Source organism: Ursus americanus, chromosome 10 (genome assembly GCF_024610735.1).
Source record: "Ursus americanus isolate L20-20 chromosome 10, mUrsAme1.1.p, whole genome shotgun sequence".
Taxonomy (NCBI): domain Eukaryota; kingdom Metazoa; phylum Chordata; class Mammalia; order Carnivora; family Ursidae; genus Ursus; species Ursus americanus.
The window spans coordinates 14,534,599-14,561,840 of record NC_142136.1 but is presented as its reverse complement, the minus strand read 5'-3'; the positions used below and the strand labels follow the sequence as shown (position 1 = coordinate 14,561,840).

The 27,242-nt window shown below is 39.8% G+C and overlaps 1 protein-coding gene across 7 annotated transcripts in view; it reads right to left on the bottom strand.

Moving 5' to 3' along the window:
* The window catches only part of UGGT2 (UDP-glucose glycoprotein glucosyltransferase 2), a 189,296-nt gene that overhangs the window by 43,092 nt on the left and 118,962 nt on the right, over window positions 1–27,242 (bottom strand). For all 7 annotated transcript variants that reach the window (XM_087865039.1, XM_087865040.1, XM_087865043.1 and 4 more), the window contains 7 exons: window positions 21,759–21,854; window positions 16,372–16,474; window positions 13,381–13,460; window positions 10,229–10,412; window positions 4,918–5,076; window positions 4,495–4,580; window positions 2,535–2,619 (listed from right to left, as the gene is read on the bottom strand). In XM_087865039.1, the coding sequence (XP_087721165.1) occupies window positions 2,535–2,619; window positions 4,495–4,580; window positions 4,918–5,076; window positions 10,229–10,412; window positions 13,381–13,460; window positions 16,372–16,474; window positions 21,759–21,854 (793 nt within the window). The remainder of the gene's footprint in view (window positions 1–2,534; window positions 2,620–4,494; window positions 4,581–4,917; window positions 5,077–10,228; window positions 10,413–13,380; window positions 13,461–16,371; window positions 16,475–21,758; window positions 21,855–27,242) is intronic.

The following is a 27,242-nucleotide window of genomic DNA, read 5'->3' as shown; positions in this document are numbered from 1 at the left end:
CTTTATCTTTACATTTGATTAAGAATTTGGCTAGAGAATCCTAGGTTCAGAATAATTCTCCTCAGAACACTAAAGGCTTTGTTTTGCTGTTTTGTAACATCCATCTTGAAAACGAAAGGTCTGATGCTAGTGTTAGTGTCATTCCATGGCCGTGCCCTGCCTTTTCTCCTTGACGGTTTCTAGGGTCTCATGGGGGCCATTTTTAACTCATGCTAATCTGTGGGCTCTTTTGACATGAATATTTTTCTCTTTCCTTATCTGTGAAATATCTTCCCTCCTCCATTTTCTGTTCTTTCTCTGTGGAATTCCTTTTTTTTTTTTTTTTTTTAAAGATTTTATTTATTTATTTGGCAGAGATAGAGAGAGCCAGCGAGAGAGGGAACACAAGCAGGGCGAGTGGGAGAGGAAGAAGCAGGCTCATAGCGGAGGAGCCTGATGTGGGGCTCCATCCCATAACGCCGGGATCACGCCCTGAGCCGAAGGCAGACGCTTAACAACTGCGCCACCCAGGCGCCCCTCTGTGGAATTCCTATTCATGGGCTGCTGGGGTTGATGGGCTGATCTTTAATATTATCTTTTCTGCTCTCCTTTTTCTATGTAATTGTGAGAGATGGTCAGTGAGGAGATAAAATTGTGTTATTAAAATCAGTTGAAGGATCTAGGTGGTTGCAGCAGGTCTGACTCAGGTAGAGCATGATTATTACCCTCACAGACTTGGTGGTTATGGTCAAAGGGTGTGACCTGCTCTCAACTACAGACCGACAAGTCAAATTAGGGCTAATACACAGAGTGAAACAATTCAGCTCAAGAGAACTTAAGCAACTTTTCAATGATCAAAATAGCTCAAAGATGGAAACGTTCTTTTGTGCCCCCAGCTTGGCAGAAATGGTATTTCTCTCCTGTTTATAGGACTAGGCTAAAACTACCTGGAATACTGCTCCTACAGGGCTTGGGCCTGAGTTAGTATCTTAACTGAGTATAGTTGACACACACTGTTACATTTACCTCATTCTCTTTCATCTTTGTCTGGAACTCCATTTAAAATTATTTTGATTATTCAATACTCACAAAGCACTTTACAAACTGAACTATCTTACCCTTTTAACAGCATACAAGGTAGGTTCCATTATTAACCACAATTTATAGATGAGGAAAATGAGACAGAAAGAGGCTGAACAATCTGTCCATGATCACACAGTTAGAGTGTGGTGGAGCCAGGTTCCGTGCAATCCTGGAATATTTAACTTCCCACTCTATTCTCTATGCCTTTTATACTCTCTGCTGTGTTATCCTCTTTTTTAATGTCCCTGTTGCATTAGGAATACTTTTTCTGGTCTATCTTCCAATTCACTAATTCTCTCTTTAGATGTGTAAAAGTCATCCAGTGAATTCTTAATTTGGTTACTGTATCACTCAGTTTCAGAAGTTTCACTTAAAAAAAATCAGATATGAACTTTTTATCGTTTTCTGTCCCCTGCAATTGTTTTCATGCTTGTCTTTTATTTCTTTAAATACTGTAAGCATAGTTGTTTCAGAGTCTGTGTCAATAATTCTAATATACAGAAGTGTGTATGTGTCTGCTTTCTGTTGTTTCTGGTTTTCTCTATGTATTTGGATACAGTAACCTTATTCCAGAGACATACAGATGTTTCTGCCAAATGCCTGTACAATCTTATCAATCTGGAACTAGTTTAGTGCAAATTCAAGGCTCTGGGTTTCCTGGACTCCATGCACGATACAAATTTGGGCTGAAAGACTGTGTGGAATAATTTACTAGGGTTCATGCTTACCCTGAAGCTATAGCCAGCTTATTGGTGAGAGGAACTTCTAACAGATGACCCACTTTATATGGGTCTAGGGTTTTACTTTCTGTCCCCATCACCCTGCAAATTAAATCAAGATGATAGTTCAGATGTACCAAGATGGACAAATGTTCTCAGGACAAGAGAAGCTTCTGTGCTTGCTTAATTCACTAGGGCTCTTATTTTCCCTTTAATCCTGGTTTTGTATTTTCTTGTTATCCTTATCATTTTGTTATTATCAGCTCCTCGTTGCTTTTAAGATGTTACAAAAACACATACCCAACATTTTTACTAGTTCTAAGTAGGTGAGTGGTAAGTTGGTCCAAAGAAATAAATCTGCCATCATTAAAAACTCCTTTTCTCTCTCTCTCTCTCTCTTTTTTTGGTGAAGGAAAGAAACATCACTTTTTCTTTTCAGGGCTAACTTTTCAGTCTGTGCTCCTGATCTCATCTCTAGAGCCTAATTTGTAACACTATCTGGCTATGGATACAGGAGATATAATAGACACATCCTAACTTAGAAAAAGTTGTTCCTTTGCTTCTATCTTGAAGCTTTCTGCCTTCCCTTCATGAACTTATTAATCCTCTTCTTCCTTTCATGCCAGAGTTCCAATGTAACATTTGAGGTACTAAAATTGCAAAATTAGTTGTAAAATAAAATTAATCAATTAGGGCAAAAAAGATAATTCTTAATACTAAGAACAAAACAGCAAGAGCTTCTGCCTCACATACTTGTACTTCCAGTATTTTGCTCTTGAAGCTGCTTATCACAACAATGACATCTCCCAGGTCTGGTTGAGAGTCAGTTCCTTCATGGCTAAAAGCAGAAAAACATGTAAACGTCCATAATCAACTCCAGAAAAGACATGTAATTATGATGGTATAAATAACAGAATAAATACATTTCATAATAAGCATAAGCATAACATCACTGTGTATATATATATTTGCTGTTTCTACAATCAAGATATACTATAATATATAATTTTCAAAATTATCCAATTTTAACTTAATACAAATTAAAATTGTACAAAAGTAACTCATTAAATTCAATATTTCCTAATCACTGAGCAAGCTCAAATTATTGCTTATCTTTGCTGCTATATACCAAGATCACAAAAGTCAAACCTATCATATGTCTTTGATATATTACAATAATTAAAATACGAATGATTCTGAGACTTTAAAATAAGTTGTTATATATCATAACCGAAGGAATTCTACACCGTCCAACAACTTTTCAATATTCAGCAGCCACTTTCAAATACCAAAATCTGAAGTGTATTGTTAAACCCATAAGACTGAAAATGTGTCTGTGATGGTCATCTGATTACTTGAATATTTCTATTTTATATTATGTATATTTCATTGTCTAATTTTCAAAACTGCATAAACAAATCAAATATGACAGCTCTGACCAATAATTTTTGATACCATTCTCTGTATAGAAAAATACATAAAATACTGTTAAAAACATTTACAATAAAGTTGAATTTTGTCAAAGAGGCAATGCAAGAAGAGGTCAAATTAGTAGATACTTTGAGTTTAGTCAGATTCATAACACACACCTGAACTCTTTCCTAAAATGAAAATCTGAGGGGTTACAGGACTATGCTGGTTTACACATGCCTTTGACTCCCTCTTTCTCCTAACTGCCCAGCTGAAGTGGTTAAACCAAAGGAGAAGGCACAGCCACGCCCACCAATTACCACTAGGAAATAGAAAGGGTGCCAACTTATGTACTAATTGTGTCAAATTTCTTAAAAAGTCTTCAAGAGCTTCCAGGCATAAATGTTGCTCAAGGGCATCAGCAACTATAGCCATTGAATCCACCGTCCAACGAGAGCAGGGTAGAGCCAGGTCACACACACGGTAGCTGGACCCACACAAGATCTAAAGCAAACTCCCTCCACCCCACCATATGGTAGAGGGAGTAGTGATGAAGACTATTGCAGGCATCATTTCAAGCACTTTAGAGATGTTGACTCAGTTGATCCACACAATCGTCCTTTGAGGAGGGCACGATTATTATCCTGGATAGTCTGGATCTTCCCAACTGCACTATTCGATCTTTTTTTTTTTTTTTAAAGATTTTATTTACTCATTCAACAGAGAGAGAGACAGCCAGCGAGAGAGGGAACACAAGCCGGGGGAATGGGAGAGGAAGAAGCAGGCTCCCAGCAGAGGAGCCTGATGTGGGGCTCGATCCCAGAACGCCAGGATCACGCCCTGAGCCGAAGGCAGATGCTTAACGACTGAGCCACCCAGGCGCCCCATGATCTTTATAAGTAATGCTAAGCAACTAAAAATCATTGGATACATGAGGACAGCCAGCAGTTTAGATGAAGGGAACCAGCTAAGCAAGCAAGTAGAGGACATGGACTTCACGGAGAAAGAATTAATGCAGGAAAAAAGGGGAGAATTCAAATAACTTATATACTCAATGAGATTTGAAAGGACATTGTATCTCAGTAAAAGCCATTTACCTCCAAATGAAAGGATCCACTACATCTCAGGAAGCATTTATTTTTCTTAAAAAAGAAGACACACCTATTTTTCTGGGAATTCTAAATATAAAAATCATTTAAATTTTTGTAGAGGAAAAATAAATCACCCTGCCTCTCATTTCTTATCCAAAACACTAAAAACTTAATTTACACATAAAAAATTTCAAGTGATTTACAGAACTCACCCAACTATTTGATAAATATCTTCAGATTTTCCTTGGCGTAATTTCAGTATCCAAGCACCTGGGTTTGCTTTTAATTGAAAATATCCCTTTCAGGATGAGAAAAATATGATGATAGTTAACAGGACTAAAAACATCCAATTGTTCAAAAAAGATTATACATGAACGACTCGAGAGAGTGTTAACTGAAGTGAATAAATTCTATAAATGAATTCCAAAACGGAGATTCTGCAATACCCTGAATAACACATCAGTGGATGTGTTCATTTGGGTTTTATTTAATTACCTATTTAGGATTCAGTTTTGTTTTCTGGGAGCTGTGGAGCAATGGCAGGACAAAATCGATTTCATCTTATTATCAGGAAAACTTTAGAGGATTTCACCAAAACATGTAATTAAATACAATCGATTACGTGTAATACTTACAAGACTGGCCATCACTATTGTGTCAACCACAACAGGCGTATTTTTGGTGCCAAGTGTAAACTGCAGGCCCCGAGGCGGCTGCTCCGTGACCGTGTCAAAGCAATGTCCTTCAAGTAGCAGGTACTCTAGCTCATACTCTGCTGTCACAGTTCTCTCCACCTACGGGGAAATAGGTCATTGTTTTTAGTATTAGTAACTCTCATAATACAAATCTTGTAATAAATAAATGTAATTATTTTAATATTAGCCAATGTATTGTGGGGGCAACATCAAGTCTTTTACATGAGTGACTTAATAGTTGAATCAATTTCTTAAAGACCACAACTCACGATGAGTTTTGTTTTTTTCCTTTCCCGTGACATCAGCTCTACTCCAGCCTCATGACACATGCACCGGTATCACAAGCAGGAAAGAGGTTATAAAGTTGTAGTATTTGAAGATCTCTTCAAGGTAGAGTGAGGTGGGAAACCCCTCCCAGAATCTGCTTAACTGGCTGTTGCCCTAGAGCCCCTTCAGATCTGGCAAGAATGCCAACTTTTCATCATCCATCACTTTTCTTGTAATTTAAAAAAATTAATGTTTGCACTCAAAACAACATATGCTCAACAAAAAAAATTAGCAAATAAAAAAAATGTGGAAAAGAGGTGAAAAACAGAAATCACCTACAGACTAAACAGTCCTATATACACATCAATACATTGACTTTTCTCTTTTCCATAAATTTTTTTCTAAGAAAGTATAACCTTTTCCATTAAATATAGTTTTCTAGGAACACGTCCCTGTCTTTACAAACATCCCTTTAAATGGCTGGACATTCCAATTGTTTCCAGTTTTTCCTCTATTGCAAATTTTATAATATTTTAGGGATAACACTTTTCTCTACTTCATATGAAAAACAAAAGCAAACACAAGAATAATTCCAAAGGTAAGTGGTTTTTACATAGTTTGGTAATTTTGTTGAACAAATAAGACAGTGGTGTTATCTATATCTTATTTCATTATGAGCTTTTGACACTTTTTAAATGTATTTAGGCTATAAAGTATTTGTAAATATTCTATATTGTATAGCTGTTTTTCTTTGTCATTACTACAGAAATAATTACACTTGTGTATAGCATTTCTGAGTCCAGTTCTTTTTTTTCTTTTTTTTTTAATTTTTTTTTATTATATTATGTTAGTCACCATACAGTACATCCCTGGTTTCTGATGTAAAGTTCGATGATTCATTAGTTGCGTGTAACACCCAGTGCACCATGCAACACGTGCCCTCCTTACTACCCATCACCAGCCTATCCCATTCCCCCACCCCCCTCCCCTCTGAAGCCTTCAGTTTGTTTCTCAGAGTCCAGTTCTTAAGAAATAAGTACCTTCTTTGACAACAATGCTTGTTTCAACTTTGGCTGGGTTCTGAATCAGTTGTTGAACTCTTACTAGCCTAGCAACGAGTTTCATATACTTCACTGACTCCCGTCCCCAGTGCTCACAGCACCATGCATGGATGGAAACATTCACATGAGACAGTCTCAGAATGTGAGAATATTACAAGTTAGAAAAAAGTGGTAGAGTTCATCTAGTTCAACTCCTCCATTTTACGGACTAGGGAAATGTACCCCACAGTGGTCATGGAGCTTATATATTTCTCTTTATAAATTAGATATTAGGGCAGAGTCCAAATATGTTCAATTAGGTTGTGACTAATAAAACCTTTATTTTATATTAATGTGAAACTTTCTCTTGTCCCTATAGAATTGTGGACTAACTCAAACCACACCGCCAAAAATAGCCAATTTGTTTTTCAAAGAGTTCTTTCTAGTGAATATTTTAAGTTTATTGATAATTTCATAAAGGTATTTAAGTTAAATTTTTCTTTTTTTTTTTTTAAAGATTTTATTTATTTATTCGACAGAGATAGAGACAGCCAGCGAGAGAGGGAACACAAGCAGGGGGAGTGGGAGAGGAAGAAGCAGGCTCATAGCGGAGGAGCCTGATGTGGGGCTCAATCCCAGAACTCCGGGATCACGCCCTGAGCCGAAGGCAGACGCTTAACCGCTGTGCCACCCAGGCGCCCCTGTTTCTATTATCAAGGTTTATTTTTAGCAAGGATGGGAATTTGTGATCTTTAGTGATGCTTACATCTCCTTTATTTATTTATTTATTTATTTATTTATTTATTTACTTATTTTAAAAAAGATTTTATTTATTTATTCGACAGAGATAGAGACAGCCAGCGAGAGAGGGAACACAAGCAGGGGGAGTGGGAGAGGAAGAAGCAGGCTCATAGCAGAGGAGCCTGATGTGGGGCTCGATCCCATAACGCCGGGATCACGCCCTGAGCTGAAGGCAGACGCTTAACCGCTGTGCCACCCAGGCGCCCCACATCTCCTTTATATATTTAATTATCTGTTCTATATATTAACTGTTGATATGAGACATGAATTTAATAACTTTCAGATAGAACTTTGGGTGCATATTAATGTTTCTAATAGAAGTGTTTATTGTATTGTTCTGCAGCTAAATAGTAAAGAAGTTAGCTCCTCCCTTTAAAAGAAGTATAGTTTAATTATAAAGATTATCGTTTGGGTTTATTAACAATTATCTATGGAGCTAAAACAGGAATTAACAATTACAATGGCAACGGGTGTCTAAATTACAGTTGACCCTTGAACAGCACGGATTTGAACCGTGAGGGTCCACTTACATGTGGGGTTTTTTTTGATACAGTACAGTACTGTAAATGTATTTTTTCTTTATAAGAATTTTCATCACGTTTTCTCTTCACCAGCTAACTTTAAGAATTTAAAAAATTAAGAATTTAAGAATACAATATGTAATAGTATAACATAAAAAAAGTATTGGTTGACTGCTTATGTTATCGGTAAGGCTTCTTGTCAACAGTAGGCTATCAGTACTTAAGTTTTTTTTTGTGGAGGGGTCAAAAGTTATACGTGGATTTTCGACTGTGTGTGTGGTGGGGGAGGATCAGTGGCCCTGACCCCCATGTTGTTCAAGGGTCGACTTCATGGCTGCTTCAGAAGCAGCTAATACATTTTTCTGAGACGTCCTTTTTCACACAGCCACATCCCATTGTCCTTCAGCAATCTTTTACTCCTCACTGCCTCTTTCCTGGGTAAACATCCACGACTGTTTCAGGTGTTTTGAGATCTTTCAGATACAGGCTGTGATTGACTATAACTGAAGAGGCTCTGGATGCAGTCCTCACGACAAGCTCTGAGAAGTACCACCTCTGACCTCCAGGTAAACGGCTTGTCTCCCTCTAAGCTTTCCTCTAACCACTTCTGTCACCCTTAATGATGGCATTAACACTGGTTGTGCCATAGCCCACGTGAACAAAGTCCTGGTAAGGGAGAGTTTTTCTTGATCAAAATTTTTTTTTTAGGTGTTTACGTGATGTCCAGGGATTAGACGCGAGGAGGACTTGCATGAGACAGCGTGTATCGCAATCTCTCATGACGAGCCTCATTTTTGCCAGCGTGCACTTTCCTTTTTACCTACAACGCCTTCTTTCTACCCCAACAAGTGTCTCTACTTTGCTAGTTCATAGTCTTCTAGGATTGTTGCGGGTAATATTCTAAGTATGTACAGAATGTAGTGGAAGGGAGGAGCCTCAGAAGTAGTTAACTTCTACAGCTATGAGAACTTGTTTATTCATATGATCTGTGAAGACAGAAAAAGTTCTCTCAATTCTTCTAAAATAAATAGAACTACTGTTCATTTATATAGCTTCTAGGGGCCCCTGGCTGGCTCAGTTGGTAGAGCACACAACTCTTGATCTCGGGGTTGTGGGCTCGAGCCCCACACTGGGTGTAAAGATCACTTAAATAAACAAATAAATAGCTTCTAAAAAGGCATCTACTTGCTACTCACAACAATATTCAGTTAATCTCCATTGTCTAATAGCTGCTGACATTTTTACTACAGACTCAATCTAAATCTTTTCTAAGCTGTGTTAATTCTCCCACCACAAACTGTACACTTCGGTTGGACTCTGTACGTTTATCTCATTGGTATATGTCACTGAACTCTCTGAATGAGGAATCGGTAGGTCCTTTAGGAGAAAACAGGATTTTTTACTTTTTGCCAAATTCATTTCTGAATTTTCCCTCCTGTATTTTATGACTTCGCTGCCTTTCTATGGTTTCCCTGGATGTGCGGGGCTGATTTCTGGCGATGGCCATGGCTGAGGTTTAGGTCCTTCTCTGCAGTCAGTGGCTGTGTTCCACCCAAGTGACCAGAAACCACACAATCTACTCAAGAGTGAATCAGAAGAAACCTGCCTGGAAGGAGAATCTTTAGACCAAAGTTAACGCACAGGAAACAAACATGACGAACAACCCTAAGCAAATTATCAGCGGTAAAATGTTTGTGCCTCGGTAGGTCAAGGCAAGAGCTATGAGAAGCTGTCCCACCCAGAGCGGGAAACAGGTCAGGGCAACACAGAAACGGGCATGAGGAGGACAGTGAGGAGGAGGGATTGGCTCTCTCTTCTGGATACCTATTCTCTAGGTAGGCTCTTCTAAAATGCTTCCTCCGTGGGTTGTGGTTTCTGAATACAATGTTTTGAAAGACTCTGTGTATTTTAAAATAGTCTCCTCCCCTTTTTTAGGGAGGTGGGCTGAATGCAACAGGCAGGTGGGGAAGAGAAGGCTGTTCATTTCTGGGAGAAGGATCATGGGGTGGGGCTGGAGGAAGTGGGGGGTGGGGGCAGAGGACGGGTAGGGATGAAAGAGGGTGGGGTGGAGGGGGGTGGGGTGGAGGGGGGTGAGGCTGGGGATGGAGAGGAGTGGGGTAGAGGGCGGTTAGGGAGAGCAGGGGGTTGGAAAGGAGCACATGCAGCTGCAGCTTTGAGTAAGCACGGTTCCCTGCTTCCTACCCTTTGGGGCTGCTTTCTCTGGCCATGAGCTGTGGGGAAAACAGAGTTTGAGATAAAACTGCTCCTTTCAGAGTTAAAAACAAAGCCTCTGGGCAAAATAGGTATTTCACGTGTCGTCCTAGGGTGCTGGGCATCCGTCTCTGCATTCTCTCTGTCGTTCACCTTAGGGGAGCGCCTGTGAACCAAGGGCTGAAGCCACAAAGCAGGTGAGAGCAGCTAAGAACCTGGAAAACCTGAGAAGCTGAATTTGGAAGTTAGGGAAACTCAAAAACCAAAGGAGAGACTGGGTCAGGACCTAGAACCGTAAGGAGGACAATTCTGGGAGCAGCCGCAGCACCATCACACTCTTGCCACAGTTATAGGGGCGGTAAGAACTTACCCCATCCCTCTTTCTTGACAGAACTTTACCAGACCACTTACATCCTTGAGGTGAATGTTGTCAAGGTCACAGTTGCTGTGTACCGTCTCAACCAACCAGCCTTCAGGAGTAATCATGTTGAGAGTGAGAAGGGGCGCTTCAGGGATATCCAGGAATGTTGCCACGGGTCCAGTAATGCCATTAGCCACTAACACCAGCTCTGGTTCCAGAACAAAACGATAAAAGCTGTCAAAGGAACATAAAGAAAAATATGTGCTGTGACCAAACCTGAGATTTCGGTTTAAATATTTAAAAACTGAAGATGGCTTAAAACCATGACCAAAAAGTCTCAAGTTAAAAAAACTAAAACTATACTGCAGACAAGTTAATGCTCGTAAATGGTAGACAATCACCTACTATAAGATTATATATCCTTGTTGACTGTTTCTTAACACGATTAGAATGCCTTTAGCATATACTGATTCATGTATGTTCTACTAGTCTATGATCTGTATGTGCTCACGGATCCTTCTTCAGCTTTGACCATGGTCCATTTTCCAGCCATTTTATTGGATCTTAGCACCATTAATCATATGAAGAGATGTGATAACAGAAAGCAATTAAATTCAAGCAAGTTAAAATTCTGGTAGAAGTTCAGTTAAAAACAGACAGGACTGAGTTGAAAACAGCTGGTTATCAACAAAGCTTTAGAGTATTTTGGCCTAATAAAGAACTAGCTTTATTATTAAGAATCGTGACTTTCGCTATTTGGAGACAGCAATCAATGTGTCAGCTGTGCTGTAGTTAGCTTCAGGCTGGACTGGAAGAGGACCCACGTTCAGGCTGGTGCAGTTCCCTCCAGGGTCGCTGGAAAAAGGACTGCAGCTGGTTACCGGTGGCTGGCTGCAGACTGCCCTCGGGTCCTTGCCACAAGATCCCCTCCATCTTGCTTGGTCAGGGAAGCATGCAAGAGCAAGGGATGGAGAAGGCCAGCAAGACACAAGTCACAGCCTTTTAGAACCTAGCTGCCCAGGAGACCTTCCACTACTTTCGCCATATGCTTTCCATGAGAAACAAACCCTAGGTGCAGTCCAAGCTCAAGGAGAAGCTACAGAGCGGATACTCCCAGGACGGTGATCCCTGGCAGCCGTGTCCAAAGCTGCCTACTACAAGAGGGGTGAGACACATGGGGAGAATGCAGCCACAACAAAAATGGACAAAACGAACACTCGGTACTGTCCAGTGCAGTGGAAATGTCATCGAGTAAGAAGTATTCCAAGGATGCTGCCGACAGGAACGTCTCTGTGACTTAGTAACAACCACCCAGCAGCAAAGAGGAAGTTAAAGGCAAGCTGACGGGGGAGGTACGGTGATGAGATAAACAAGGTATGAGCAAACTGTAAAGAAACTGAGAAGAGAAAGAATTCAGAGGAGGAGAAAGTCAGGGCTCCAGGGGAGAGGAAATTGAGAGAGAAGTTTCTTTTTTTAAACTGAGTAAACTCTCAGGATGCAAAGAAAAGGGCTGGCAGAGAGGTTAAAGATGCAGAACAAAGGGACTATGTGATAAAGGAAGGCTCCAGAACAAGTGGGGAAGCATGGGCTCAGACAGAAAGGGAGGGTTGACAAGAGAGAGAGCACCCCCTTCTGCTGCCCCGCAGGAAGGCTGGACACTTGAGAGACGCAGGAGGAAGCTGCCCATGACCTCTCCCCCCTCTGAGAAGCATGGGGCAGTATTCTACAAGTCAAGGGGTGGGGATCAACGTGTTATCTTGTTTGCTTGATAGATGCTACTGAGCCAATAATGCTCGTTGGAGCCCACAGTTCCAAACCAGTTTGTTTTTGCGCTGAATCATTTACCACTCCAAGCACTAAGGGTCATTTCATCTTAGAGAGGTCAAGTTCTTTCCCTCCTAACGGATTATGCTTGCTTATGTTCAATATTCCTACTCTCTATTATATAACTTCAAAGCTTTATGGAGATACTATGGAGAAGATCTGTACTTGTATGAAGAAAAATTCCGTACTCAGCTAACTGACCTCTCAGAGGCTAAAATGAGAGCTTTTGTTCGGATTTGGGACATGACAAAATTTGAAATACACAAGATAAATGAGAAGTCAGAGAACAATGTGAATGAGATATGAGGACAAGAGTCTCAGGAAAGGAATGAATGTACCCTAAACTTTCATCTAAATTCTCTACATTTCCCATTTTATTGCTTTCCAAATATTAAAAATATTTGCCATGTTTAAAATATCTGCTCAAGGCAATAATCTCTGGTATGTTTATCAATTACAACAAATACAATTTAATAAGTAAACAAGGGATTAACTGAATGCAACTCTTCTGTCTTGTGTTTGCATATGTTGTTTTAGAGCACATTATATTACATTATACAAAAAGCACATTAACAAGCCTTTTTTCTGCCCCATGACACCTGAAGGATACTGTATATCCCTATCAGTAAGAGTGGCTCAAAATGACAGTGATTCTCACCCTGAAAGAGGAAGGGTATATCTCTGCCCCCACCTGAGAGACATTCTTTCAACAGTACAGAATTATTGTGCACACAATTAACATTTTCTATATTATTGAAAGATTATTCTACATGAATTACATCTCAATACTCCCAAATAATGAGATGATATCCTAAAGATCATTTTGATAATTCAGCTTTGAAGTACTGAAAACATGGCGAAACGGACGCCTGGGTGGCTCAGTCAGTTAAGCATCTGCCTTTGGCTCAGGTCACGATTCCAGGGTCCTGGGATCAAGTCCTACATCAGGCTCCTTGCTCGGCCGGAAGTCTGCTTCTCCTGCTCCTTCTGCCCTCTGCCCCTCCTCATGCTTGCTCTCTCAAATAAAATCTTTACAAACAAAAAAAGGAAAATATAGCTAAACCAAAAATGGTTTAATTCAACTTTATTTTCCTCTTGTATATTTCCAAATAGGTATTCCTAGATCACATTTTCAAAAATACCCATGGACAAACATAAATCCTTATAAATTCTGCAATTAGATTAGATCAATTTTACTGGTTAGGTTATTTTAATTTTATATCAATTAAGGTTAATAAATTATCTTTGATCTTCTGGTCTATTTCAATTAAGCATCTCATGAAGAAAAAAACCAGACCCAGTAATTATGGTCCTCTTTTTTTTTTGGTCTGAGCATTTGCAAACCTTTTGAAATGAAATTATGTTCACTTAGACTCACCTCTTTAAAGGGGCTTCTGAAAGCTTACCCCTACAGTTCATGAACAATTTTATCTTCATGTTGATAATCTTGCCAAGTACCTATTAGAAAAAAAATTCCCACAATTAATATTAAGTGATCTTACTATCTAATGTTTATTAGGCATTTACGATGTACAGGCACTGTGTTCACACTTGATATTCATTCTCATGTGATCCTCAAGACAGCCTTCAGAGATAGCTACCTTCACTGCTGAGACAGACAGATGTGGTAATTTGCCAAAGATCACACAGCAAGTCATGGCAGAGGTCAGATTTGAATCCCAACAGTTAATTTCATCACTCAAGGGTTACACTGCCTCCTTTTTGCTTAATATGACTTTCTTTCATGGTATCCAAATTTCTTTAGCACTGAAGAACAAGTAAAGTGATTGCTAGAACCATGACGTGCAAACACAGAATGGGGCCTCCCGGCAACAATGGCGAAGGTACCCCAGTCGGTTCTGAATTCCACCCATATGGTAGAGATGTAGGAAGTTCCTTGCTACACATGGATGAAATACTCTCTATTTACTTGGGGCATATAGCATAGGAGAATTATTAATTTTGGTAGTCTCTATCTCTAGGAAGGCAAGTCAGTGCAGATTTGAAAGACATTAGACAACAAAGGACATAGGTAAAGAGAGAGGGGAAAAAACAGGTGCGTGGAATAGAAAGGATGCAGGCTTGAGAAGGAATTAGAACACACGACGGAATGCAGAGCTCTGATCCCCGTTCTATCACTCCTATGTGCTACGATGGAGGTGCTGAGTCACTGTTTTTCCCAAGTGTTAAATGAGATACTATTTCTTCCAATAAATTAATTTGTTTTATAGCACAAATTTTCTTTATAGTAAGAAATGCTAAATTATGTGACGTGCTGAGGTGCTCGGAAAGAAAGTATGCTATTATTTCCAATCACGTAAACTGGGATCCATTCCCATATTTTATATTTCTGTATAGTCTCATATTTCTTATTCCTAAATTCTATCTTTACATAAAAACTTTAGAGGCAAGCCATGTTTTTTTCTGAATAACGACTCTGTAGAAACAGGGTATGTGTACACTATAACGTATCGTACTAGCTCCACTCCCTACAGGTATGGTTACCCGACTGCTGTTCTCTAAAGAATAATCTGAATAGCGTGTCTCCAGAAGTTCAAACTTGAAGATGTACAAATGTTAAAAGAAAGGACAGGGGTAAGTAAACCAACTATGAAATTGTTTGCCCTGCTTATACAATGAATAAGTAAAATGGCAAAGACTTTCCAAAATTATTTGTCCAAACAACTATAAGAGCTATTGGTAATCCCTTTTTCCAATATGATTTGCTAGAGCAAACTAATCTGAGAGAAACTGCAGGGTGAGATTTCGCCGGCAGGTATACCCATATGACCCAGCTCGATCCCTTACATCATCCAGCAGACTCAATGTCTAATCACTTTTGCCTGCTTCCAAAGGTGAGGCCAACTGGCAGAGGACAAATGGTTTCCGCTTCTGAGAATGTTTTTTAAAAATGTGTCTTTAAAACAAGCATGGAGTAATTTCAAATAGGAGTACCCCAAAATTTTGAACATCACTAGAAAACATACAGATTTCCAGCATAACTAGCGTACGGGATTCACCCACTGAAAGCTGCACCACAATGTGAACCTCTCAAGTTTTCAGTATAAAGAAAAAGCACATAATGGCCTTTCAGAGTCGGCTAGCTCCCTCCCAGGGTTCCTTCTCTCTGCTTGCTCAGTGAACGAATGTTCAGCCTTATGCACAGCTTCCGGCCTCCCTTGTGTGTAGGTGCAGCCGCGTGACTTGCTACATTCTGGTCCGTGAGATGTGACAGGACAGAGGACGCCCTTGCTCTCTCCTTCCGGCTTGCAGAAACACGGAGGGGACGTGAGACGAGCCTGACGAGTGATCACAAACCATGAGACAGGAGGTGCTTCACGAAGATGACTGAACCACCAGACAAAAGTCACCTGCGTCCTCACGCTGTGGAGCTGCCTTAGCCACTCCAGGAGCTCACGTTTGGACTGCGAGGTGAGAGAAATAAACTCCAGCCTTGAAGGTACTGTTACTGTGGCCAGACTTACTGAACACAACCTTCACTCACCTGTCTGGCTATTGTTACTTATTAGATCATTGGCTTCTCTAGAAGCCATTCACTCTTCAGCACTTGCCACAGGATGAAGAGGGGAATTAGGATGAATCAGCTCAAAATGCTGCCACAAAATACCACAGACTGGGTGGCTTAAACAACAGAAATGTATTTATTTTAGATGAAGATGCTGGCTGATTCGGTTTGAGTGCTCTCTTCCTGGCTTGTAGGCGGCCACCATGTTGTGGTGCACTCACATGACCTCTTCTTTGTGTGAGGAGAGACAGGGATCTCTCTCCCGACCTCTTCTGTAAGGCTATAAATCCTACTGGACTGGGCCCAAGCCATAAAACCTCATTTAACCTTAATTACCCTCTAAAAGGCCCCGTTCCCAAATACAGTCACAGTAGGGGTTAGGGCTTCGACATACAAATTTCAGGGGAGGCAGGGGACAATAATCAAGTTCACAGCAGCAACTAACCTTGGGACTACCGTAACACCCCCGGCATTTCATTTTCTACACTGAAACATAACATGCTAATTAAAAGCCGCATAGAATAAAAGCATCAGGGGCGCCTGGGTGGCACAGTGGTTAAGCGTCTGCCTTCGGCTCAGGGCGTGATCCCGGCGTTATGGGATCGAGCCCCACATCAGGCTCCTCCGCTATGAGCCTGCTTCTTCCTCTCCCACTCCCCCTGCTTGTGTTCCCTCTCTCGCTGGCTGTCTCTATCTCTGTCGAATAAATAAATAAAATCTTTAAAAAAAAAAAAAAAGAATAAAAGCATCAATAGCACAGATATTTGAAAGCACACCTGAAAGATTATAAATTTCAAAATGAAAGTATATAATAAAATGATATATAATACAATATTATCTTACAATCAATAACTGGGCCATCTTCTGTGCTTCTCGTGTCAATGGATCAACAATAGCAATGACATCAAAGAACATGTCATTCTCTTCAGGATTTATTGTTATAATGCTAGGAAAATAGAAAATAAGATGAAAGATGATAAATAAGATTTATTTATCTAATAAATCTTAATCTCAGCTATATACATTCCTTTTTTTTTTTAAAAGATTTTTTTAAAAGTAATCTCCATACACAGCATGGGGCTTAAACTCACAACACTGAGATCGAGTCACATGCTCCACCAGACTGAGCCAGCCAGGTGCCCCTGAGCTATATGCATTCTTATAAATTGCTTTTTTTCTAAAAAAAAAAAAATTGCTTTCTTTCTCACTGGATTAAAAAAATCCTGGTTACTTCACAGATGAAAATACAAATTTATTTGTTTTGAATTCCAAGTTTTTATTTTAATTCTAATTAGTTAACATACAGTATAATGTTAGTTTCAGGTATAGAAATGAGTGATTCAACACCCAGTGCTCATCACAGCAAGTGTCCTCCTTAATGTTCATCACCTATTTAACCCATCCCCCCACCCACCTCCACTCTGGTAACCATCAGTGTGTTCTCTACAACTTAGTCTGTTTCTTGGTTTGCCTCTTCTTTTTCTTCCATGCTTTTTCTTCCATGTTCATCTGTTTCTTAAATTCCACATATGAGTGAAATCACGGTATCTGTCTTTCTTTGAATGCTTTATTTCACTTAGCATAACATCCTCTAGTTCTATCCACATCCTTGCACATGGCAAGATTTCATTCTTTTTGATGGCTGAATAATATTCCAATGTGTGTGTGTGTGTGTGTGTGTGTGTGTGTGTATCACAAACCAAAAGTGAGGTGTGTATGTACGTGTGTGTGTGTGTGTATATATCAGTCATTTACAAATCAAAACTACAATGAGATACCACCTCACACCAGTCAGAATGGCTAAAATTAACAACACAGGAAACGAGGTGTTGGCGAGGATGCAGAGAAAGGGGAGCCCTCTTACACTGCTGGTAGGAATGCAAGCTGGCGCAGCCACTCTGGAAAATGCAAATTTAAAAGACTCATGTTTGTGTTCAATAAATTACAAAACTGGAAAGAATCAGAGAAAATGAAAGTAAGATTTTATGAATGAGTGATTTTTGAAAACTCTTCAAAGAACAATATTATTACAGTGAAAACTTTCATTTAACCCCCCCCAAATTCTCATGGATCGTCTAATATTAAAAAATAAAGCCAAGATAACTTTTATGTTAGTTGAATATATTTTCTCAGATTTGAGAATAAAATTAACTGTTCAGTAGTTTTATTAAATTTAGTATTAAAAAAATCCCAACATAAAACAGGAAACTTCAGGGGGAAAAAGCCCAAATTTATCATACTTATTTTTGCCCCCAGTCACCTTCTCCTGACCTCCTCCCCTCAGTCTTCTTCCTTGGGTCTTTCACTGAACTAAATTCTAAGTTAGAAGACGGACTAATCTTTACAGAGAAATGTTGGGGAAATTAGTAAAAGCACAGAAAAGGTCAATGGGAGATAATAAGTTCTTTAGATTTACTATAATCAAAAGTTAAAAGTATATATTTGACTAAAAGTACAGAATATTCCAACTGAATTACTGTTTTAACACTGTAATACAGGAAGTCAGTTTTTCAAGATGTATGAATTAAATATCTTACATATTACAAAGGGAAGATTTCCAAATCAAAACGTATACCTGTAAAACTACAGGGACATTAGTCTTCTTTGGTGTAGGAAGACTATAAATATCTAGACTTTTTGCAGTGAAGGGATTAATTTCTCAGCAATAAAAGCTAATGTAAAAGTCACTTCAAATATGGGTCCTCTGAGAAAGAAACAAAAGACATTTATTTTATATGCAGTTGACATGATTTGATTTTGTTAAAACAGGAGTGAAAGAATCAGACAACAGATCCTGCTACATAACTACTAGATATAAGGACTACAAATCAGATGTTTTCAAATTAAAGGGACTATCTACAATGGTTGATTACGTTAGTTATCTTGGTGAAAATTTTACAAATTACGGCCATACTTGTACCACTATTCAAAACTGGTCATTTTCTGTATGCTTTATGAGATTGTATGTGGCCAAAGTAGGCATCTGTTTACCCAGACTACTGCCAGTTCTGTGAGGTTATATGTATCAGAATCCCACAGCACCCACCCTCTATCTCTCTGTGCACTGGTGTAGACTCATGACGATTTTCTGAGCAGAATCTTGAGCCCGTCAGTAGGTATTACATTGACTCATCTAAGTAGGAAGGCTCTGTCAATATCAACAAAAAGATGCTAGCTCTACCTACACCACCTTTAAAAAGGGCAATGGATTTGAATTCAATTGTCAAGAAACCATTGCTACACTTCATGCCATTAGCCAGGAAGAATAAGGGCAAATACACGGACAGTCAATAATTATTAAAAGCTTAAGTCAGAGAAATCCATGAAGGGCAGCTTGAGCTATGTGCGGTCTCTCAAGTCTTATAGAGAAACTAAGGACATTTCAAACAGGCCACAGCAATGGGAAGCTGCTACTCAGCCAATATCCTATCCATTCCATGCAGAGTTGTTTTACCGAATTGAATGACCAGTTTCTGTATAAGGACAGGTCAAACTATTTTAGAGATGTTGAAACACTATTATTCATCCTATAGTATTCCCTCTGTGAAGATTTCTCAGAGAAATTTCTGTGTCCTCCCTCTTCTAAACACAGTTACATTTCACCTGAACAACTCATTTATTTTCATTTGTGAACTTTGTGAGCCGTGTAAACTGAAAAACTTACAGTTAAATTTGGGGTGTGTCATGGCAGACAGAAACATCCTTTCCTTCCTAACTGCCTGCCCTGTGAGCTCCAAGCTCTAGTATCAACAGCCTTAGAGGGACTGCTTCACCAGCTCCCACAACTGTGTAAGGACAAACCCTACAACAATTTCTTTATAAATAAATCAGTGCTCATCTATGCACCCCCACATGCACACACGTGTGCTCGCATGCACACTCTCTCTCACACACACACACACACACACACACACACACACACACACACATTAGCAGCTCAGCTCTGACTGAACCTGGACTGTATCGTCCAGCAGCATCTCTCTACTTTTCCTATGGATGCAACATAAATCAAGTCCAGCAAAGTCATTCTTTCATTAAATTAATACCTTCAATTAGGTTAACATTAAGTTTTGCTGGCCTGGATCCTACTTTTAAGGTGGATATTCACATGCCCCCCCCCCCCGCCCCACCCAGATTAATGTGAGTTGTTTTATGGTTTAAGTTTCAGGTCCAATCTTTCTCTTATTTCCAAGTTTCGTTATTTGTCTAACAAATACACATAATAGCTGCAATGCATTAAGTATCTATTATATTCAAGGCAGTAGGTCTCATAAAACCCTTGAAGGGTAGGAATCAACACCATATTTTATAGATTATGAGAGGTCACAGGGCTATGGTAACTAGGATTCAAAACCTGGGTGTTTTGGACAAGAAAGCTCATGCTATGTCACACAACCAATATTGACCTAGGTAAACATATCAGCATGGGTAAACGCATAGAAAAAAAGTCTAAATGCCTAAATTATATCCATGAACTCAGAAAATGGCAAATTACTGCCTGCATGTTTCAGAAGGTAGGCATTAGGTGAGTATGTATAATTGCATAAACAGAGAGGCACGCCAATACATACAGGCCACATGCCCATTCACAAATATTTATAGAAATGCCTCAGAAATAACAGACGAAGTTGGAGAACTGCAGACCACTGTCACAAAGTCACATAATACCCTTCCATCTTCCATGTCTATAAAATAAGGCAGTAGGCTTAAGCAGCAGATGCACTGACAGATGTGAAAGGTAGAGAAAGAAAGTCGAGACTGATAATAAACTATAAAAGATCGAATGTTTCAGACATTGAACATGGGCGTAAGTTTCAATGTATCAGATTTCCTAAGTATAATATAGCTTTTTGTGGAACAGTCTAGTGACTAATGTTTACAATGACGGTTTTGAGTAATCTGTGCTAAATTATTTCAGCACATGGTATGCAGAAGTCAAAGAAGTTTCTAAGAAGAATTCTAGGAGATGCGTTTAAAAATACAAGTACTGAATCTCAGTTATCTGAAAACAATAAAACTTCCTTTCCAACAGTGCTACTTTCCTTAGAAAGTAATCTTCCCTGAGCTTACTCCTGTGTGTGTGAAGACCTCTCTAAAGACAGACATCCTGCGGCTGAAGCTGGTGTTACGGCTGGAGATACACATGAGCAACCCAAGACGGCATCTGCCATAAAACCAGCAAACTTACAATTTTTATAGGAGCGGTGATTAGAAAAATATCATATAATAAAACATGCCTATAGTTTAATTATATGATGTCTATTTTTTCTCCAATTCTATGTGGTCCTTAATTAAAAACAATAGAAAAGGTTCTCTTCTGGGGACACAGATAATTGTATGTATGTAGACAGAGCTTGGTGAATTTCATTTCGACTATCTTAGAGGAACTGTGTAATATAGTGAAATTACACACTAGCTTATTTCTCTGATGGCTGCCTTCAGAAATCTAATCTTCATGAAATAATAAATTTTTAACCAAAAAGTGTTCCATGGATAAATAAGTTGCAAAACTGCTGAATTAACCAAAAACAAACTTTTCTTTCACCTTTAAGTAGATCACATCTCATAACTATTAATATATTGATGAATACTGAAAATCTCTCCCTATCCCTTCCCAAGAATGCAGTGTTCTCTAAACGTACTTGACCAGAGAACAGTTTTCCTCTCAGAATATATGGTCAACATCTCAGAGCAGTGTTCCATCGAACACATCTTGGGACATGCCTTTATACATGTCTACATTTTATTTTATTATTTATTTATTCGTTAAAGTAATCTCTATCCACAGTGTGAGACTTCAACTCACAATCCTAAGATCAAGAGTCACACCCTTTTCCAACTGAGCCAGCCAGGCACCCCCGTGTCTACATTTTACTAATCAGAATTCTTTAGTAACTGAATCTTTTATACATTGAGAATATAAACGTATTATTTATATATAATAATCCCCAAATACTGCAAAAATCCCAAATGATCTTGAACAAGAAAGATAATAAAACAAATCATACTAGATAGAACTTACCTGAAGCTTCAGATCCTTACACATCATCCTTTATTTACTAGAATATATAATTAATTGGAATTTCTTTTCCTAATCTTGTCAAAGACATTTCTTCTCTAAAAATTTTTAATTTTACTTTGAATTTTGCTATATTACAAATATAAATTGAAACTGTAATTGAGTATGGGATACAGTGACAGAAAAAACGCACACACTATTACGTTCTTACCTGTGATTCTCTCTAAGAAATGTGATATCATGGCGAGATGCGCGTTTAGGCAAAGAGGAAAGAAGGGCATCAACTTTCATAACAAGGTCGCTCATGCTAGATAAATGAGACAGATAATGTGTGAGTTTTTCAAAGAAAAAGGTCCATATTTCATGTCACAGTTAACACCTGAGAAACGGAAATTTAGTTTAAGATATCTCCAATAGACAAGCTTTATATAAATAACTTTTCTCCCAAACTTGTTCATAAGAAGAATTTGTCAGTTTAAAGTAAGATGACTGTTGCTTTAAAAACCATCCTGGAGGGGAGTTAAGATGGCGGAGGAGTAGGGGACCCCTTTTTCAGCCGGTCCCCTGAGTCGAGCTGGATAGGTACCAGACCAGCCTGAACAGCCACGGAATCAGCCTGAGACGCAGGAAGATACATCTGGATCTCTACAAATGAACGTCTCCAGCGCTGAGTATTGAGGTACGAAGTGGGGAGCCGTGAATCCACGCACAGATATCAGAAGATAAACGTAAGGGGGAGGGAGCCGCCGTGTTCGGGCGCCGGGAAGCGGCAGCCACCTGCACGGGGGAGCGGGCGGACTCGAGGACAGGCACCCGCAAGAGAGCAGACTGAGACCATAAGCCGGGGAACGCGCGCCACCAGACTGAAACAGAGCTCTGGTGCGCTCACTGGAACCAGACTGAGACCGGGAGCTCCAGGAGCGCACGGGGCGGCTGCTGGTGTTAGAAACACAAAGGACAGAGGGGCGCCTGGGTGGCACAGCGGTTAAGCGTCTGCCTTCAGCTCAGGGCGTGATCCCGGCGTTATGGGATCGAGCCCCACATCAGGCTCCTCTGCTATGAGCCTGCTTCTTCCTCTCCCACTTCCCGTTTGTGTTCCCTCTCTCGCTGGCTGTCTCTATCTCTGTCAAATAAATAAATAAAATCTTAAAAAAAAAAAAAGAAAAAGAAACACAAAGGACAGAGACGCGCCAGCCCTGGAAGTGAGGGCTGGGACACCAGGTGAGGGGCGCACATCCCGGGACGCTGCAGGGTTGAGCAGCACCAACAGAAACAGAGTTAAAGTGGCCAGATCATCAGTGGAGAACGGGCTGCGATCCCTCTGTTCTGAGACAGAGGCTGAGATTCGGCCACTGCTGCTCTGACTCTCAGAAGAGGCACAGCAAACCGCCAGGGAAAGCCGCCAGAGAACAAAAGCCTGGAAATACCGGCTCACAGTGTGCCCATCCCCATCTGCCCTCCCAGGGGACACGGAGACTCTACCCAAACAGGGTTGCCTGAGTATCGGCGCGGCAGGCCCCTCCCCCAAAAGGCAGGCTGAAAAAATCAAGAAGCCCACATCCCTAAGATCCCTATAAAACAAGGGCGCACGGCCTGGGTCCCGGTCAATAATTTGGGCTCTGGACAACCCCGCAACCTCTCCTCATCAGAATGACGAGAAGGAGAAATCCCCCCCAGCAAAGAAAAGACAATGAGTCTGTGGCCTCTGCCACAGAACTAATGGATATGGATATAACCAAATTGTCAGAAATGGAATTCAGTGTAACAATGGTCAAGATGATGTGTAGACTTGAAAAAAGTATTACTGAAAATGTTAATGAGAATATAGAATCTCTAAGGGCGGAAATGAGAGCAAATCTGGCAGAAATTAAAAATTCTATGAGCCAAATGCAGTCAAAACTAGAGGCTCTGACGGCCGGGGTGAATGAGGCAGAAGAACGTATCAGCAAACTGGAAGATGGGTTAGAAGAGAAAGCTAAAATAGAATCTGGGCTCAGAAAAATCCATTTTCAAGAATGTATGTTATGGGAGATTACTGACCCAATGAAACGTTCCAATGTCAGAATCATCGGTATCCCCAAGGGGGTGGAGAAAAACAGAGGTCTAGGAGAGATATTTGAACAAATTGTAGCTGAAAACTTCCCTAATCTAGCAAAGGAAACAAGCATTCATGTCCAAGAGGAAGAGAGGACCCCTCCCAAGCTCAACCACGACAAACCTATGCCACGTCACGTCATAGTGCATTTCGCAAATGTTAGATCTAAGGATACAGTATTGAAAGTGGCCAGGGCAAAGAAATTTCTCACATACCAAGGCAAAGGTATCAGAATTATGTCAGACCTGTCTACACAGACCTGGAATGAGAGAAAGGGTTGGGGGGGCATTTTTAAAGCTCTTTCAGAGAAAAACAGGCAGCCAAGGATCCTTTATCCAGCAAGGCTGTCATTCAGAATTGATGGAGAAATAAAGACCTTCTAGAATTGCCAGTCATTGACCAATTTCGTAACCACGAAACCAGCCCTACAGGAGATATTAAGGGGGGGTTCTATAAAAGTAAAAAGCCCCAAGAGTGGTACAGAACAGAAAGTCACAATCTACAGAAACAAAGACTTTACTGGCAACATGGCATCATTAAAATCCTATCTCTCAATAATCAGTCTCAATGTAAATGGCCTAAATGCTCCCATAAAACGCCGCAGGGTTGCAGATTGGATAAAAAGACATGACCCATCCATTTGCTGTCTACAAGAGACTCATTTTGAACCTAAAGATACATTCAGACTGAAAGTAAAGGGATGGAATACCATCTTTCACGCCAGTGGACCTCAAAAGAAAGCTGGGGTAGCAATTCTCATATCAGACAGATTGGATTTTAAACTAAAGACTATAGTTAGAGACACAGAAGGGCACTATATTATTCTTAAAGGATGTATCCAACAAGTGGATATGACAATTATAAATATATATGCCCCCAACAGGGGAGCAGCAAGATACACAAGCCAACTCTTAACCACAATAAAGAGACATATACATAAAAATATGTTAATAGTAGGGGACCTCAACACTCCACTATCAGCAATAGACAGATCACCTAAGCAAGAAATCAACAAAGAAACAACCATACTCGACAGGTTGGACCTCATAGATATATATAGAACACTACACCCCAGAACCAAAGAGTACTTATTCTATTCTAATGCCCATTGAACATTCTCAAGAATAGACCATGTGCTGGGTCACAAAACAGGTCCCAACTGACACCAAAAGGCTGAAATTATTCCCTGCATATTCTCAGACCACAACGCTTTGAAATTGGAACTCAACCACAAGGAAAAACTTGGAAGAAACTCAAACACTTGGAGACTAAGAACCATCCTGCTCAGGAATGATTTGATAAACCAGGAAATCCAAAATCAATTTAAACAATTTATGGAGACCAATGAGAATGAAAACACAACGGTCTAAAACCTATGGGATACTGCAAAGGCAGTCCTAAGGGGGAAATACATAGCCATCCAAGCCTCACTCAAAAGAATAGAAAAATCTAAAATGCAGTTTTTATATTCTCACCTCAAGAAGCTGGAACAGCAACAGAGGGACAGGCCTAATCCACGCATGAGGAAGCAGTTGACCAAGATTAGAGCAGAAATCAATGAATTAGAAACCAGTACAGTAGAGCAGATCAACAGAACTAGAAGCTGGTTCTTTGAAAGAATAAAATTGACAGACCACTGGCAAGACTTACCCAAAACAAAAGAGAAAGGACCCAAATTAATAAAATTATGAATGAAAAAGGAGAGGTCACAAACAACACCAATGAAATTGGAAGGATTATTAGAAACTTTTATCAACAGCTTTATGCCAATAAATTAAGCAATCTGGAAGAGATGGCGGACTTCCTGGAAACCTATAAACTACCAAGACTGAAACAGGAAGAAATTGATTTTTTAAACAGGCCAATTAATTATGAAGAGATTGAAAGAGTGATAAACAACCTTCCAAAAAACAAAACTCCAGGCCCGGATGGTTTTCCTGGGGAATTCTACCAAACATTCAAAGAAGAAATACCTATTCTCCTAAAGCTATTTCAAAAAATAGAAACAGAAGGAAAGCTATCAAACTCATTTTATGAGGCCAATATTACCTTGATCCCCAAACTAGGCAAAGACCTCATCAAAAAGGAGAATTACAGACCGATTTCCCTAATGAATATGGATGCCAAAATTCTCAACAAGATCCTGGCTATTAGAATCCAACAGTACATTAAAAGGATTATCCATCATGACCAAGTGGGATTCATCCCTGGGATGCAAGGGTGGTTCAACATTTGCAAACCGATCGGTGTCTTAGATTCTATCCAGAAGGAAAAAGCCAAAAATCATATGATTCTCTCAATAGATGCAGAAAAAGCATTTGACAAAATACAGCATCCTTTCCTGATTAAAACCCTTCAGAGTGTAGGGATAGAGGGTACATTCCTCAATCTCATAAAAACCATCTATGAAAAGCCTACAGCAAATATTATACTCAATGGGGAAAAGCTGGAAGCCTTTCCCTTAAGATCAGGAACACAACAAGGATGCCCACTCTCGCCACTATTATTCAACATAGTACTAGAAGTCCTTGCAACAGCAATCAGACAACAAAAAGGGATAAAAGGTATCCAAATCGGCAAAGAAGAAGTCAAACTGTCTCTCTTTGCAGATGACATGATACTCTATATGGAAAACCCAAAAGAAGCCACTCCCAAACTATTAGAAGTTATAGAGCAATTCAGTAATGTGGCGGGATACAAAATCAATGCTCAGAAATCAGGTGCATTTCTATACACGAATAATGAGACTGAAGAAAGAGAAATTAGGGAACCCATCCCATTTACAATAGCACCGAAAACCATACGTTACCTTGGAATTAACTTAACCAGAGAGGTAAAGGATCTATATTCTAGAAACTATAAATCACTCTTGAAAGACATTGAGGAAGACACAAAAAGATGGAAAAATATTCCATGCTCATGGATCGGAAGAATTAACATAGTTAAAATGTCCATGCTACCCAGAGCAATCTACACTTTCAATGCTATCCCAATCAAAATACCGATGACATTTTTCAAAGAACTAGAACAAATGGTCCTTAAATTTGTATGGAACCAGAAAAGGCCCCGAATTGCCAAGGAACTGTTGAAAAGGAAAAACAAAGCCGGGGGCATCACAATGCCAGATTTCGAGCTGTACTACAAAGCTGCGATCAGAAAGACAGCATGGTACTGGTACAAAAACAGGCACATAGACCAATGGAACAGAATAGAGAACCCAGATGGACCCTCGGCTCTTTGGGCAACTAATCTTTGATAAAGCAGGAAAAAACATCCGGTGGAAAAAAGACAGTCTCTTCAGTAAATGGTGCTGGAAAAATTGGACAGCTACATGCAAAAGAATGAAACTTGACCACTCTCTCACACCATACACAAAGATAAACTCCAAATGGATGAAAGACCTCGATGTGAGACAGGAATCCATCAAAATCCTAGAGGAGAACATAGGCAGCAACCTCTATGACATCGGCCAAAGCAACCTTTTTCATGACACATCTCCAAAGGCAAGAGAAACAAAAGATAAAATGAACTTGTGGGACTTCATCAAGATCAAAAGCTTTTGCACAGCCAAGGAAACAGTCAAAAAAACTAAGAGGCAGC